The 12,999-nt window shown below is 43.4% G+C and overlaps 1 protein-coding gene across 1 annotated transcript in view; it reads left to right on the forward strand.

The window, feature by feature from the left end:
- Window positions 1-450: 450 nt before the first annotated feature.
- Window positions 451-12,999, forward strand: part of SPNS3 (SPNS lysolipid transporter 3, sphingosine-1-phosphate (putative)) — a 33,806-nt gene continuing 21,257 nt past the window's right edge. The window contains exons 1-6 of the mRNA XM_055001833.1: window positions 451-637; window positions 3,196-3,261; window positions 4,634-4,770; window positions 8,860-9,011; window positions 10,064-10,130; window positions 12,128-12,279. Of these exons, the coding sequence (XP_054857808.1) occupies window positions 451-637; window positions 3,196-3,261; window positions 4,634-4,770; window positions 8,860-9,011; window positions 10,064-10,130; window positions 12,128-12,279 (761 nt within the window). The remainder of the gene's footprint in view (window positions 638-3,195; window positions 3,262-4,633; window positions 4,771-8,859; window positions 9,012-10,063; window positions 10,131-12,127; window positions 12,280-12,999) is intronic.

The raw sequence follows: 12,999 nt of genomic DNA on the forward strand, positions 1-12,999 counted from the left end.
TCTGCCATGATACATTTGTTAGCCTCTAATATGCTGCAGCATTCTTTGTTGATTCGGCTACAGCAGGCTGACCAAGTTAGCCCTCCCAAATTCGCACTGATTATTGACTGGCATTATCTCATTGGAATGGCAAACTGGAATGTTTTAGGTGCAGGATACTAAACCGTACAGCCCGTTTGCTATCAGAGACACGCTTATCTAAAATGCTCTCTGCACACTCTTGCCTCCCCTTCAAGGTTACCCTGGGCCCTTGCCTTTATTAGCAGAGATGCAACTTTTTTTGGGAGGAGGAAGCCTCTAGCTCGAAGGTTTTGCGTCTGGGTTTGTGGGTGGCTCTTTACAGGAAATGACTGAGCAGAGAGAAGGTTCCTCATAACATTGGGATTCGCAGTTGGGGGACAGCTCGCCTTAAGCAGGCAAGTTCTCAAGCCTGCCCGAAGCTCCACAGACATGAATGAAGAGTCAGTGGCAGGCCTGTCATCTCAGCCTCCTCAGCCCTCGAAGATTTATGGCACCATTGGACCAAACGAAGAGTCAGAGCGATGGGGAAAATTCTCGCCCGAAAGGTGTTACTTAGCGGTTGCTGTCCTGTGCTATATTAACCTGGTGAACTACATGGACTGGTTTGTTGTGCCAGGTAAGGTGATCAATGGCTTCTAAAGCCCATCAGGAGCCATCAGCGAGCATTTAATAGCTATGCCCCAGGACAGGTTTTTTTTAATGTCAGGGGGACTGAGCTTAGAGTGGAGTGGAATAGCACCTTTGTATTGAGAAGGTCTTTGTATTCATTGGAAGAGCTTTGTATTCAAAGAGTCTTTGTCTTCAGAAGATCCCAGGTTTATTTATTTATTCAGCTTATTTATAGCCAGCCTTTCTCACTAAGACTCAGGACAGTTCAATTCCTGACATCTCCAGTTCCCGTATCTCAGGCAGTAGGTCTGCCCGAGATCCCGGAGAGTCATTGCTGTCCTTCAGAATAAATAATATTGAACTAAATAGGGTACTCTTCCAGGTTTTACTCTGGCATTTCATAGTTCTGCCTGTTAGCCACACATACAGGACCAGTATTTTAAAAATCAGAACCTTTGATCTGCTCAAGTTTCTCCAAAAAGAACACCTCAGGCTTGCCAAGTTTATCAAGAGAAGAGGCGCCCTTTCTTTTTCTGGCCGCCTTTTGCACTTTTAGCTGTGTTCTGTTTCATCCAAACTACACGGAGGAAAACAAAATCTCCAGAGGGGTTTCCTCAATGTGGTTCTTGACCAAAGAAGATATGTTTTGCAAGAGCAGAGCACAGTGAAAGCAAAGCAATGCTGCAAGTTCCATTACAAGCGGAGAGTGGCCAAAGCGGCTTTGCACAACGTGAGCTGTCAAGAACAAAACAAGCTACTTCGCAAGACCTCTGTACCTTGGCTAGCAGAAAGCAGGGCCAACTGGAATGGTTCGGTCATATTACATACCTATGGCTGACAGCACTTTGCAAATGAGAAAGGGAGCATTTTGTCTATGTGTGCGCATACTCTTTTTCTTGTACGTTGGTGAAGACGTGCTGAATCATGAATTCATTTATGTTTCAGCAAACTCTCCTGTACTGGCTTCTAAAGTGAAGAGGTGTTATTAAACTGACCACAGCCATTTCCTTTGGTTAAAGCCTAACAATATCTCTATCCAGAATGAGATGGAGTTATGCTCACTAATATCCAACTATTTCCTTTCTTTTGATTTCTTATCAAGATCAAATAGCTATAATATAAAGGATTTCCACATTACATAGATTATAAGAAATTTTCTGGAAGTAATATTATTATGCTGCTGATTTTTCTGTCTGTATTGTTCTGTATTTCTTCTTTTTCTTTTTTTAAAATTTACAACTAATGTTTTTAAAGCATGCCCTTAAAATCTTTCCAAGATCCAAAATGGGGACCATTGACCAGAATATGTCTCATGAAATAGATCAAGAGAATTTAAGCAAATGTGAGTTAAGCAGATAAGATGGTGCTTTGGATTTGGGGCTCAGAACCTGGTGAGTGATGAAGAGGTCTAACCCTTCCAGACTTGCATGGTTTTGCTCAACATAATCGCTCCTGTATTGCCTTTATTCTTTTTTCTTTTAATGATGTGGGAAGCAGTTTCAGTTAGCAAAAATGTGCAGGGCTGGTACCGTTAAACCTCACTCACAATGTGCTATGACCCTGATTTATTTTATTTACGTTATCTATAATCTGTCTTTCTCCCTGAGACTCAAGGCAGATTGCACAGTACAATTCAATACCGTCAACAGCTTGGATGTTCAATAAATAATGCAATAGGGTATAGGTCGCAGAAATTTGGAAACAAGCAGAAATCTGATACAGAGCTGAAGCAATGTTGAAACAAACATATTTGATGACCCAGTAGGAACATATATACAATAACAGACAGTGCACAGTAGTATAATCTACAGTCCCTATCCCCTCTCAAAGCATCTCTTTGACTGTTTCCTTACAGTACAGCCTATTATCTGTGTAAGAAAGTCCTCTTGAATAATTCAATTTGGCACAGTTTGAGGAAAGCATGGAGGCTCCCATGCAGACCCAGTTGTTCTTTGAAAATTGCTGGGAAGTTTTAATGTCAGATGACCCAGTATCTCATCTGCTTTGACCCTATGCTGCCGTCTCATTCCTTAAAGCCTAAAGGAACATCTGCAGGCCTTGATTATGTCTCAGGGCAGGAATGGAGAGACCCTGGGTTCAAATCCCTACTCAGCCAGGACTCTCGTCAGGTAATGTTGGGCTACTCACTATTTCTCAGCCTGGTTTACTTCACAAGATTGTTGTGAGGAGAAAGTAGCGATGGACAAAACTGTATATGCTGCCCTGAGTTGTGGGAGACAGGGCAGTTTAAAAAAAATAAGAAATGAATAATTTTGTCTCCCTGGCACATCATGGCTATGATAAATCTTTCTTTGTAAGTTGTTTGAGAGGTTGCCAATATATATTGAATACCAGAACAATTTATACTTTTGTCGTTTTCTGTTGAAGGATAATGATACAGTGATTTCTAGAGTGGTTGTATGCTTAAGATTCATACAAACTTTGTCTAAATATATTTTTTTCTGACATTTTATGTAATTTTATAGTGACTTGTTTGCTGTTTTAGATTCTTGTATGCCATTAGAGATATTTGATTGATTGATCTTTCTTTGATCTTTGTTATAGGAGTGCTAGAGAAGATACAGATATACTTCGACCTTGGAGACAGCAGGGCTGGCCTGTTGCATACAGGTAAAAGGATGTTCCTGTGTGCAGGGTTGCCAACTCCAGGTTGGGAAATACCTGGAGATTGGTAGAATAGAGTTTGGGGAAGGCAGGGTTTGGGGAGGGAGCTCAATGCGGCATAATGCCATAGAGTCCTCTCTCCAAAGCAGTCGTTTTTCTCCAGGGGAACTGATCTCTGTGGTCTGGAGATCAGTTGTAATTCCAGGAGATCTCCAGGCCCCAACTGGAGGTTGGCAACCCTAAGCCCATACCTCTTCTGTACTGTCCTCTCAGACTTAACCAGTAGGTTCAATATTGCACATCCCTGGTTTAATCTCCTCTCCAAATATTTGTATCCCATTTCCCCAGGTAGGAAGAACAGTCTCGTTAAGTAATCCAATCAAGACTAGTCCAAGGCCATCTAACTAAGGATTATGGCTGGGCAAGAATTTGAAATCAGATCGCCCTAGTCTGCAGCCAACAAACTGTTGATTGTGCCAGCCTGGTTTTCCACACTCACGTAACTCTCTAGCGGCCAGAGACACGGCTGGGTCTGTTCTGCAAGAATCTATAGTCCTGCATTGAGGGTCAGAATAAATGTTACATAGCAACAAAGGCCATTTCCACACACGTTGAATAATGCACTTTCAATGCACTTTCGCAATCCTTTGGAAGTGGATTTTTTGTTCCACACATGGAAAATCAGTTTCAAATGTTCACTAAAGAGTATTGAAAGTGGATTATCCAACGTGTGTGGAAGCAGCCAGTGAGACAGGAGTCTACAGGAGCCTTAAAGACATTTTTATTCAAGCATAAGCTCTCGTGGACTAGAACTCAGACACTGTACGGCAAACTTTGGTCTTTAAAGAAAAGGAGCTAGAAAAAGATCATATGTGGCAGGGCAGGAAGAGTTACATCAGTGCTTAGTTCTCATGGCCTCTTCTTACATGCTCAGGGTAATGCTGGTCACCACTTTGGGGTCAGGAAGCAATTTTCTCCAGACCACTTTGGCCAGGGATCCTGGACGTTTTTTGCCATCTTCTGGGCATGGAGCAGGGGGTTACTGGGTGTGTGTGTGGGGGGGGGGGAGGTAGTTGTGAATTTCCTGCATTGTGCAGGGGGTTGAACTAGACGACACTGGACTGGAGGTACCTTCCAACTCTATGATTCTAGGACTGAGTAGAGTACTAGCAAATCGTGTGTTTGGGTGCACTTAACGTTTTCCTCTCAGACCTTAGTTTGCGATCCAAACACAGCTGACAGGCAGCATCTTTGGCCACTGTATCAACCAGCTTTTCACTTGAACATAGCCAAGAGGAATTCCCCTGCACACAAAATGGCTGCCCTGGTGACATCATTAGATGACATCTCTTCCTTTCGGGCTTTCTTCCCCTTGCAGTTTTCATCCTCTGTTTCTTGTTCTCGGCACCACTGTATGGATACCTTGGGGACCGATACAATCGGAAAATCATCCTGGGCGCTGGAATAATACTTTGGTCAGGGGTTACTCTTGGTAGCTCCTTCATCACTGAGTCGGTAAGGGTTGACTTTCGGTGGGAGGGGCTGGCGTTGTGTCTGGGACCCCATCCTCTAGGGAGCGCCTGGCGATCTCCCAGAATTACAGCTGATCTCCAGACCACAGAGATCAGTTCCCCTGGAAGAAATGGCAGCTTCGGAGGGTGGACCCTACAGCATGAATTGTTTTTAAACATTTTTTAAAAAAATTAAAATCTGCCAACCAATTAATTAATGAACAACACAAGGGAAACGCCCGGATAGTAAGAACGCAAACAAACAACGATTCCGGGAATCAACAGTTAATAACAATTCATTTTCATTTTATAGTGCAAAAGTGCCAATGTGCAAAGTGCAAAGATACAGAACAATAAATATAATAAATACAATAAGATCTTATGTTTCTCGTGTCCAATCAATCATGGAATAATGATGTCCAAAAAGGGAATAACATGAAAACCCACACAGGGGCTGAACATAGAGTCACAATATGGGATAAGAGATGACCCCAGTCCAAATTGGAGTAAAATCCAAACGTGCCGACGGGATTATGCGAGCATCTTATACAATTCCCGTTTCGTATAGATGATACTTCTTCCTGGGCACAGTTAATTCTGGACTGTAACGAAAATATAATCTCTTCTTAAAATTGTGAAATTTCTTTAAAACATTCAACAACAATTTATCACAATACATACTTACTGGTCACCATATGAATAGATACACCAATGTGACAGTACATATGTTCATCCCAACTTCAATACTTCAATACATCACAGCAATGAACAATAACATGGACATGAAACATACAGGAAGAGGGAACCTCCTAAATACATAATTAACAAATTATTTAATGAATTGATTAATAGGTCCTGTCCTCCGGGACCACAAAACTTACAGCAATCATACAGCCATCAGATAGTAAAACTTACAGATAGTAAAACTTACACACAGCTAACAAGTAAACCCATCATATCTATGTATCTGAACTGGTTACCTAGTTGGGCTTATACTAATGTGCAAGGAGAAGTGGAAGGATTACTGGGGAAAGTGGAAGCAATACCAGCAAATTTCAATGTTACCCCAAAAAGCAGGAATAGTCAATTTCATTATTAAGCCCGCCCGGGGCCAGGCTCCGCAATTTGAAAATCCACCTCGTTTCCAATTGCAATAGTCTCCTAGGACTATCTTCAGTGAATGGTTCTTTAATCATGTCGGCCACTGTAACCCTAAGGTCCCCCAAGCTATGATGATAATTCAAATAATGCAAGACCAGAGGTGCCTCCCTGACTTGGAACCCACTGCCACAGATTCAAAGAGTCATAAAGATTGTTCTAGATGAGGCCTTAATGATGACTGAAATAGATCAGAAAACCTATGAGGGTTTGCAGAACAGGAATCCCCACACTCCTGTGTTTTATATGCTCCCGAAGATACATAAAGAGGGCAGACCACCGCCGGGATGCCCAATCATTTCGGGCAGCAATTCCGTACTGGAACCACTTTCCATTTTTTTGGACCACTTTTTACAGCCACTTGTGGTCCAGACTGAGGCATATTTACGGGATACGATGCACTTTATTTCTTCGGTGGAGCAATTGGAGCTCCCCAGCACTGCTTTTTTGATGACACTGGATGTGGTCTCATTATATACCTCGATCCCCCACGACGGGGCGAGGGCTGTGGTAGAAACATCTTTACTAACCAGATCTAATCAAAGCCCCTCTACTCCATTTCTTCTTAACATCTTAGATATTATACTAGAGCGGAATTATTTCAAGTTTGATGGGGTTTTCTATTATCAAACTAAAGGGGTGGCGATGGGGTGTGCTGCCGCTCCCAGCATCGCCAACCTCTTTATGGCCCAACTGGAGAGAGATTATATTTTGAACAGGGACAATAACCCTCTTAAGGACAATATTGTATATTATTGTCGTTATATTGATGACATCATGGCCATTATTAGGACTCGGGAGATTGGAGAGCAGTTTGGCAGATGGGTAAATACCATCAGCCCTGATATCAAGTTTACCTGGCAGGGTAGCAGTGCATGCATTAACTACTTGGACGTTAGTGTCTATAAAATTAACGATAGGAAACTTGGCGTGCGGCCCTTTAAGAAAGGCACAGATAGGTGCTCATACCTCCATTTTTCCTCCTTCCACCCGCAACGCTTGAAATACAGTATCCCAGTGGGCCAGTTCCTGAGGCTGAAGCGAAATTCCTCCAATACAGGGGACTTTAGGACCAGCTGCACCCAATTAGAACGGGCATTTTCTAGCAGGGGTTACCCATTGCCAGCGATCAGCTCGGCAAAAAATCGAGCTGTGGGTACGCCACGGGAACAATTACTTGTTCCAAAATCCCGCGCAGGCAATAACCGTTTAAAGTGGGCTCTCAATTACACAACTTTGGCTACCCCAATTTCCCGCATTATTCGGAAGCATTGGCATTTAATAGATAATATCCCTGGGTGTGAAGTCAGTCCAGCTATCGGCCTCCGTAGAACTAAATCTCTCAAGGATATACTAACACGTTCTGAATTTGAACGTCACGATCCTTCTCAGAATCGTGGTGGAACGGCTCCCAAGGGACATTTTAGATGCGGGGATTGTAATGTCTGCCCATATATGGTTAAATTCGAGGAAATAATTAGGGATAGACAGGAATATTGCCGCGGCTTTACCACATGCAGGTCTTCATACGTGGTTTATGTCATCCAATGCAGCTGCCCACTGTATTATGTGGGCAGTACTACGCGTCCGCTCAAAATCAGAGTCCAGGAGCATGTGTCCAGGATAAGGAACCAAGTCAGGGAGGCACCTCTGGTCTTGCATTATTTGAATTATCATCATAGCTTGGGGGACCTTAGGGTTACAGTGGCCGACATGATTAAAGAACCATTCACTGAAGATAGTCCTAGGAGACTATTGCAATTGGAAACGAGGTGGATTTTCAAATTGCGGAGCCTGGCCCCGGGCGGGCTTAATAATGAAATTGACTATTCCTGCTTTTTGGGGGTAACATTGAAATTTGCTGGTATTGCTTCCACTTTCCCCAGTAATCCTTCCACTTCTCCTTGCACATTAGTATAAGCCCAACTAGGTAACCAGTTCAGATACATAGATATGATGGGTTTACTTGTTAGCTGTGTGTAAGTTTTACTATCTGTAAGTTTTACTATCTGATGGCTGTATGATTGCTGTAAGTTTTGTGGTCCCGGAGGACAGGACCTATTAATCAATTCATTAAATAATTTGTTAATTATGTATTTAGGAGGTTCCCTCTTCCTGTATGTTTCATGTCCATGTTATTGTTCATTGCTGTGATGTATTGAAGTATTGAAGTTGGGATGAACATATGTACTGTCACATTGGTGTATCTATTCATATGGTGACCAGTAAGTATGTATTGTGATAAATTGTTGTTGAATGTTTTAAAGAAATTTCACAATTTTAAGAAGAGATTATATTTTTGTTACAGTCCAGAATTAACTGTGCCCAGGAAGAAGTATCATCTATACGAAACGGGAATTGTATAAGATGCTCGCATAATCCCGTCGGCACGTTTGGATTTTACTCCAATTTGGACTGGGGTCATCTCTTATCCCATATTGTGACTCTATGTTCAGCCCCTGTGTGGGTTTTCATGTTATTCCCTTTTTGGACATCATTATTCCATGATTGATTGGACACGAGAAACATAAGATCTTATTGTATTTATTATATTTATTGTTCTGTATCTTTGCACTTTGCACATTGGCACTTTTGCACTATAAAATGAAAATGAATTGTTATTGACCAATTAATTAAAGCATACCTTGTTAGTTGATAAAAGCAGTTTAAATGACAGACCAAAACTATTAAATAACTCACAGCACAATCCTAAGCAAAGTTATTCCAGTCTAAGCCCATTGTCAAAGTGCCAGCCTAGGCAGAGTTATTCTTCTGTAAGCCCACTGAATTCGGTGCGTTCAACTGGAGTAACGTTGCATAACATTACACAGTAAAGGTTTCTGCTGTAAAGCAAACAGGTCTGTTGCTCAGTTTGGCAGGAGGTTATTACTTAACATGCACTTTCTAGGTTCTCATGCATTTTTTCCACCTCCAGATGGCCTGGTTATTCTTCATTTCACGAGGCCTGGTGGGTGCAGGCACCGCCAGCTATTCCACTGTCGCTCCTTCCATCATTGCTGATTTATTTGAGAAAGACCACCGGACTTGGATGCTGTCCATCTTCTACATTTTCATACCAGTGGGAAGGTACATCTGCCTATCAGAGCATACGCATTGCGTGTAAAAGGTTCCCAGTTCAACCCCCAGCATCTCCAGTTAAAAGGCTCAGGTAGGAGGTGGTGTGAAAGACCTCTGCCTAAGATCCCAGAGGGAAATCCCACCACAATAAGACTGACATCAAATAATAATGTTTATAAGTGCTTACTGAAAGTGCTAGGTGCAAAATTCACAGTATACCAATGATTTGTTCTATTGACTGGCCCTTGCAGGTGTCTTTCTGAACTGTTCCAACAACCTGCCGAGACCACTTGATAAGAAATAAGTAACAGGAACACACAGGGCTTTTTTTCTGGGGAAAGGTGGTGGAACTCAGTGGGTTGCCAGCACGGGGCAACTCTTGGCTGGAGGTGGTGCTCCTGGTACCGCATGTGTGCGCACAAAGTGCGCACACGCTCCCAGGACTACACACTGACATCACTTTGGGTCAGCTGGAACAAGGGGAGGTGGGTTTAAAAGTTTAAGTCGCCCTTGGAGAAAATGGTCACATGGCCGGTGGCCCCACCCCCTGATCTCCAGACAGAGGGGAGTTTAGATTGCCCTCCGTGCCAGCGGTGTGGAGGGCAATCTAAACTCCCCTCTGTCTGGAGATCAGAGGGTGGGGCCACCAGCCATGCGGCCATTTTCAAGAGGTTCCAGAACTCTGTTCCACCACTTTCCAGCTGAAAAAAAGCCCTGGGAACACATTACAATGATCTATGGACTGTAATGAGTTTACCTCCATGTAATCATCGGATTGAGGCTGTGGAACTGGAATACATTTATTACATCACTCCCTAAGGCCCAGGAACCCTGGGTTCAAATTGCTACACCGCTCCCCATATAACTCTGGGTCAGGCACTCTTTGGAAAGAATTGCTCTGAGCTCCTTTGGAGAAGCGTAGGATAAAAATGTGACTTGTTCAGATGCTTCTTCATCTAAATATTCTGGGTGGCAACCTGGCTTTCTCATTGCTCTAACCTGTTAACAGTTTGGACTGCAGCCACTGGAGGAAAAAAACCTGGTGTTTTCCTGTTTTGCAGCGGCCTTGGTTACATCCTGTCTTCTTCAATGGAACAAGCTACTGGCCACTGGAGATGGGGTTTCCGAGTAAGTCTTTTTGCAGTAGATATGGCCCCTTTCTCCTTGTTCACACAAACTTTTTCCACATGAATTATTTGCACAACGTCAATTCTGCTCGGAAGCAGGATTTTTTCTCTGGTTCCCTACAGCATCGTGGTACATTTGTGCAACTCCCAGGTTTTCCCTGGCTTTTCTCTGATCTTTTCCAAAGCTACTTTGCTCCAAAATTTGGGGAAATATTGCAGCAATGCCTGGATGGCATGTGGGTAGGATCGTTTCCCCTGTCATTTCCCCTGCCTCTGCCCCCACAGCAACCATCCCCCACCACTACCAGTTTTTTTTTGGTTTTTTTACTTAGCAATTGAATATCCTTATAACAATGTCTCTGTCAGGTTCTCTGAATTCCCAGCTTTCTGTTATTTTAAAAAAAATCACTCTGTAGACCCTTTCCTTGTGGACATATGCATTTCCATTTATATTTCTGCAACAAAAGGGTGTAGAGCCTTTTAAAAACCTGGTACATACCTTGGTCTAAATATTAAGATGATACATAGTCAATTGCTGTTTTTTTTAAAAAAAATGAAAAGCCCTAGTGCTGCAGGAGAGGGGATAGCATGGTTAGTTGCATGTAGAAAAGTTCCAGTTTGCTAGCAGAGCTCTCTTGTAGAACTTCGGATCCTCCCCTACTGATATTTGTTTATTTCTGTTATTGAATTTAGATGCCACTTCGCCAGAGTCCTTCTTGAGATGGCTTACCAATAAATATACCATAAAACCATAAAAAACATCATGAATTATCAATATAAAAACAAAACAAGCCCATGGGTATAAAATAACCATTGAGCACTCTAAAAAAGCAGACCATAAAACAGTTAAATGATCAAAATCCCTTAGTTACAAGTCTGGGCTTAATAAACATTTTGGCCTGGCACATAAGACAGTACGGTAGATGCCAGACAAGCTTCAATAGACATTCCAGAGGCAAGATGCCACCAGTGAAAATGCCCTGCCTCCAGCTTCCACCTACCTAGCTTGGCACAAGGCCAAGCTAGAAGTGACAGCAGGCACGTGTTCTTTAACGAATTGGGTGATGCAATTTTACCTGGGAACTGTAGTTTTAAAAGACAGAACCCCATGAGATTGCAGGGGGAGAGGAACTTTGCAATTGTTTCCTTTAATAATCTTAACAGAGAAGGGAACTACCAGCTCCTCCAACAGGACAATAATGCAGAGGATCTGAGAGATCTTCTTTGTTTTTTAAAAAAACTTTAAAGCAACCACGTGGGGCTTCTGATTTGATTGCAGAGGTGGTGCTAGAGAAGCTTTAAATCTTTCCTGCCTTTGAAAAATTTTATATTAAGACCTAGCAGATTCCACCCAGAGTGGGGGACGGGGAGAACTGGCCATTCCTCTCTCCATTGAGATTGCTAAAGAAAACAATTGCAAATTGTCATCATTGTCTGAGCAATAACAGCAGCCCGAGCCAGGCAGGAGGGTGGGGCTGAGTAGCCGGCAGAGGCAGCAGAGAATCCTTCCCAGGGCTTTTTTTCAGCGGGAACAGGGTGGAATGGAGTTCCAGAACCTCTTGAAAATGGTCACATGACTGGTAGCCCCTGCCCCCTGATCTCCAGACAGAGGGGAGTTTAGATTGCCCTCCGCGCTGCTCAGCGGCGCGGAGGGCAATCTAAACTCCCCTCTGTCTGGAGATCAGGGGGCAGGGGCTACCAGTCATGTGACCATTTTCTCCGAGGGCAACCCACTTAGTTCCACCACCTCTTTTCCCAGAAAAAAAGCCCTGATCCTTCCTCTCCCCAGCAATCCTGAGTGGCTCTATCTTTTAAAACTGCAGTTCCTAGGTAAAATTGCATCACCCGACACATTAAAGAACACATGCTCGGCATCATATTTAGCTTGACCCACAGAGAGCAGGGTTTGACAGCCAAGTTGGACAGTAAGAAGATATTCATTGGGTGCACCCAGCTGCCCTCTACCTAGCACATCAGCCGTTGCTCCTTTCTTTGTAGGTTACGCCTTGCATGGGAGCGGTCGGCCTCATCCTTCTGATCCTATTGGTCCCTGAATCTGCCCACCGTGCAGCTAAGAAGCATGCAAAGACTGCTAGTGAACACAAAGAGAATTCCACTTGGTGCGAAGATGTCTCCTCGCTTTGCAGAAAGTAAGGAAACCCCCTGCCACTGAGGTCACGAGAAGAATGATGCAAGCTGCTTTGGGTCCCCGCTGGGGAGAATGGCAGGGTGTAAATAAAGTAAACAAACAAGTAAATAAACATGGCAGCTCTTCAGTAAAGACCTGGGAGACTTGAGTTTGAGTCCCTGTTCTACCATGAAGCTCAGTGGGTGACCTTGGGCCAGTCTCTCTTTCCCAGCTTAACCTATCTCACAGGGTGGTTATTCTGAAGATAAAACAGAGAGAGGAAGACTGTGTGCACCTCCTTAAGGTGAGGTATTGGGTGGGACAAACATGGTGGTGGTGGTGGTGGTGGAGAGTGTCCTCAAGTCATAGCTGGCTTATGGTGACCCCTGGTGGGGTTTTCATGGCAAGAGATTAACAGAGGTGGTTTGCCATTGCCTGCCTCTGCAACCTTGCTCTTTGGAGCTTCCACCTAATTACTAACCAATTTTGACCCTGCTTAGCTTCTGAGATCTGATCAGGTTCACCTGGGCTATCCTGGTCAGGATGGGACAAATGTAAGATGAGTGCAATTAATTCACATGTTTTTATGTATGTTGTACTGAAGTCTCTAGACATTAAGATTTCCACTGAGCAGAGATCTCCACTAGAGGGCACTGTTGATTTACAGAAATCATCTGTAGATCTTTAAACCAACGCTTGCTAACTTTGGGGCAGGAGGGCAGGGATATCTAACTGCAGTGTG

Source organism: Eublepharis macularius, chromosome 17 (genome assembly GCF_028583425.1).
Source record: "Eublepharis macularius isolate TG4126 chromosome 17, MPM_Emac_v1.0, whole genome shotgun sequence".
Lineage (NCBI taxonomy): Eukaryota > Metazoa > Chordata > Lepidosauria > Squamata > Eublepharidae > Eublepharis > Eublepharis macularius.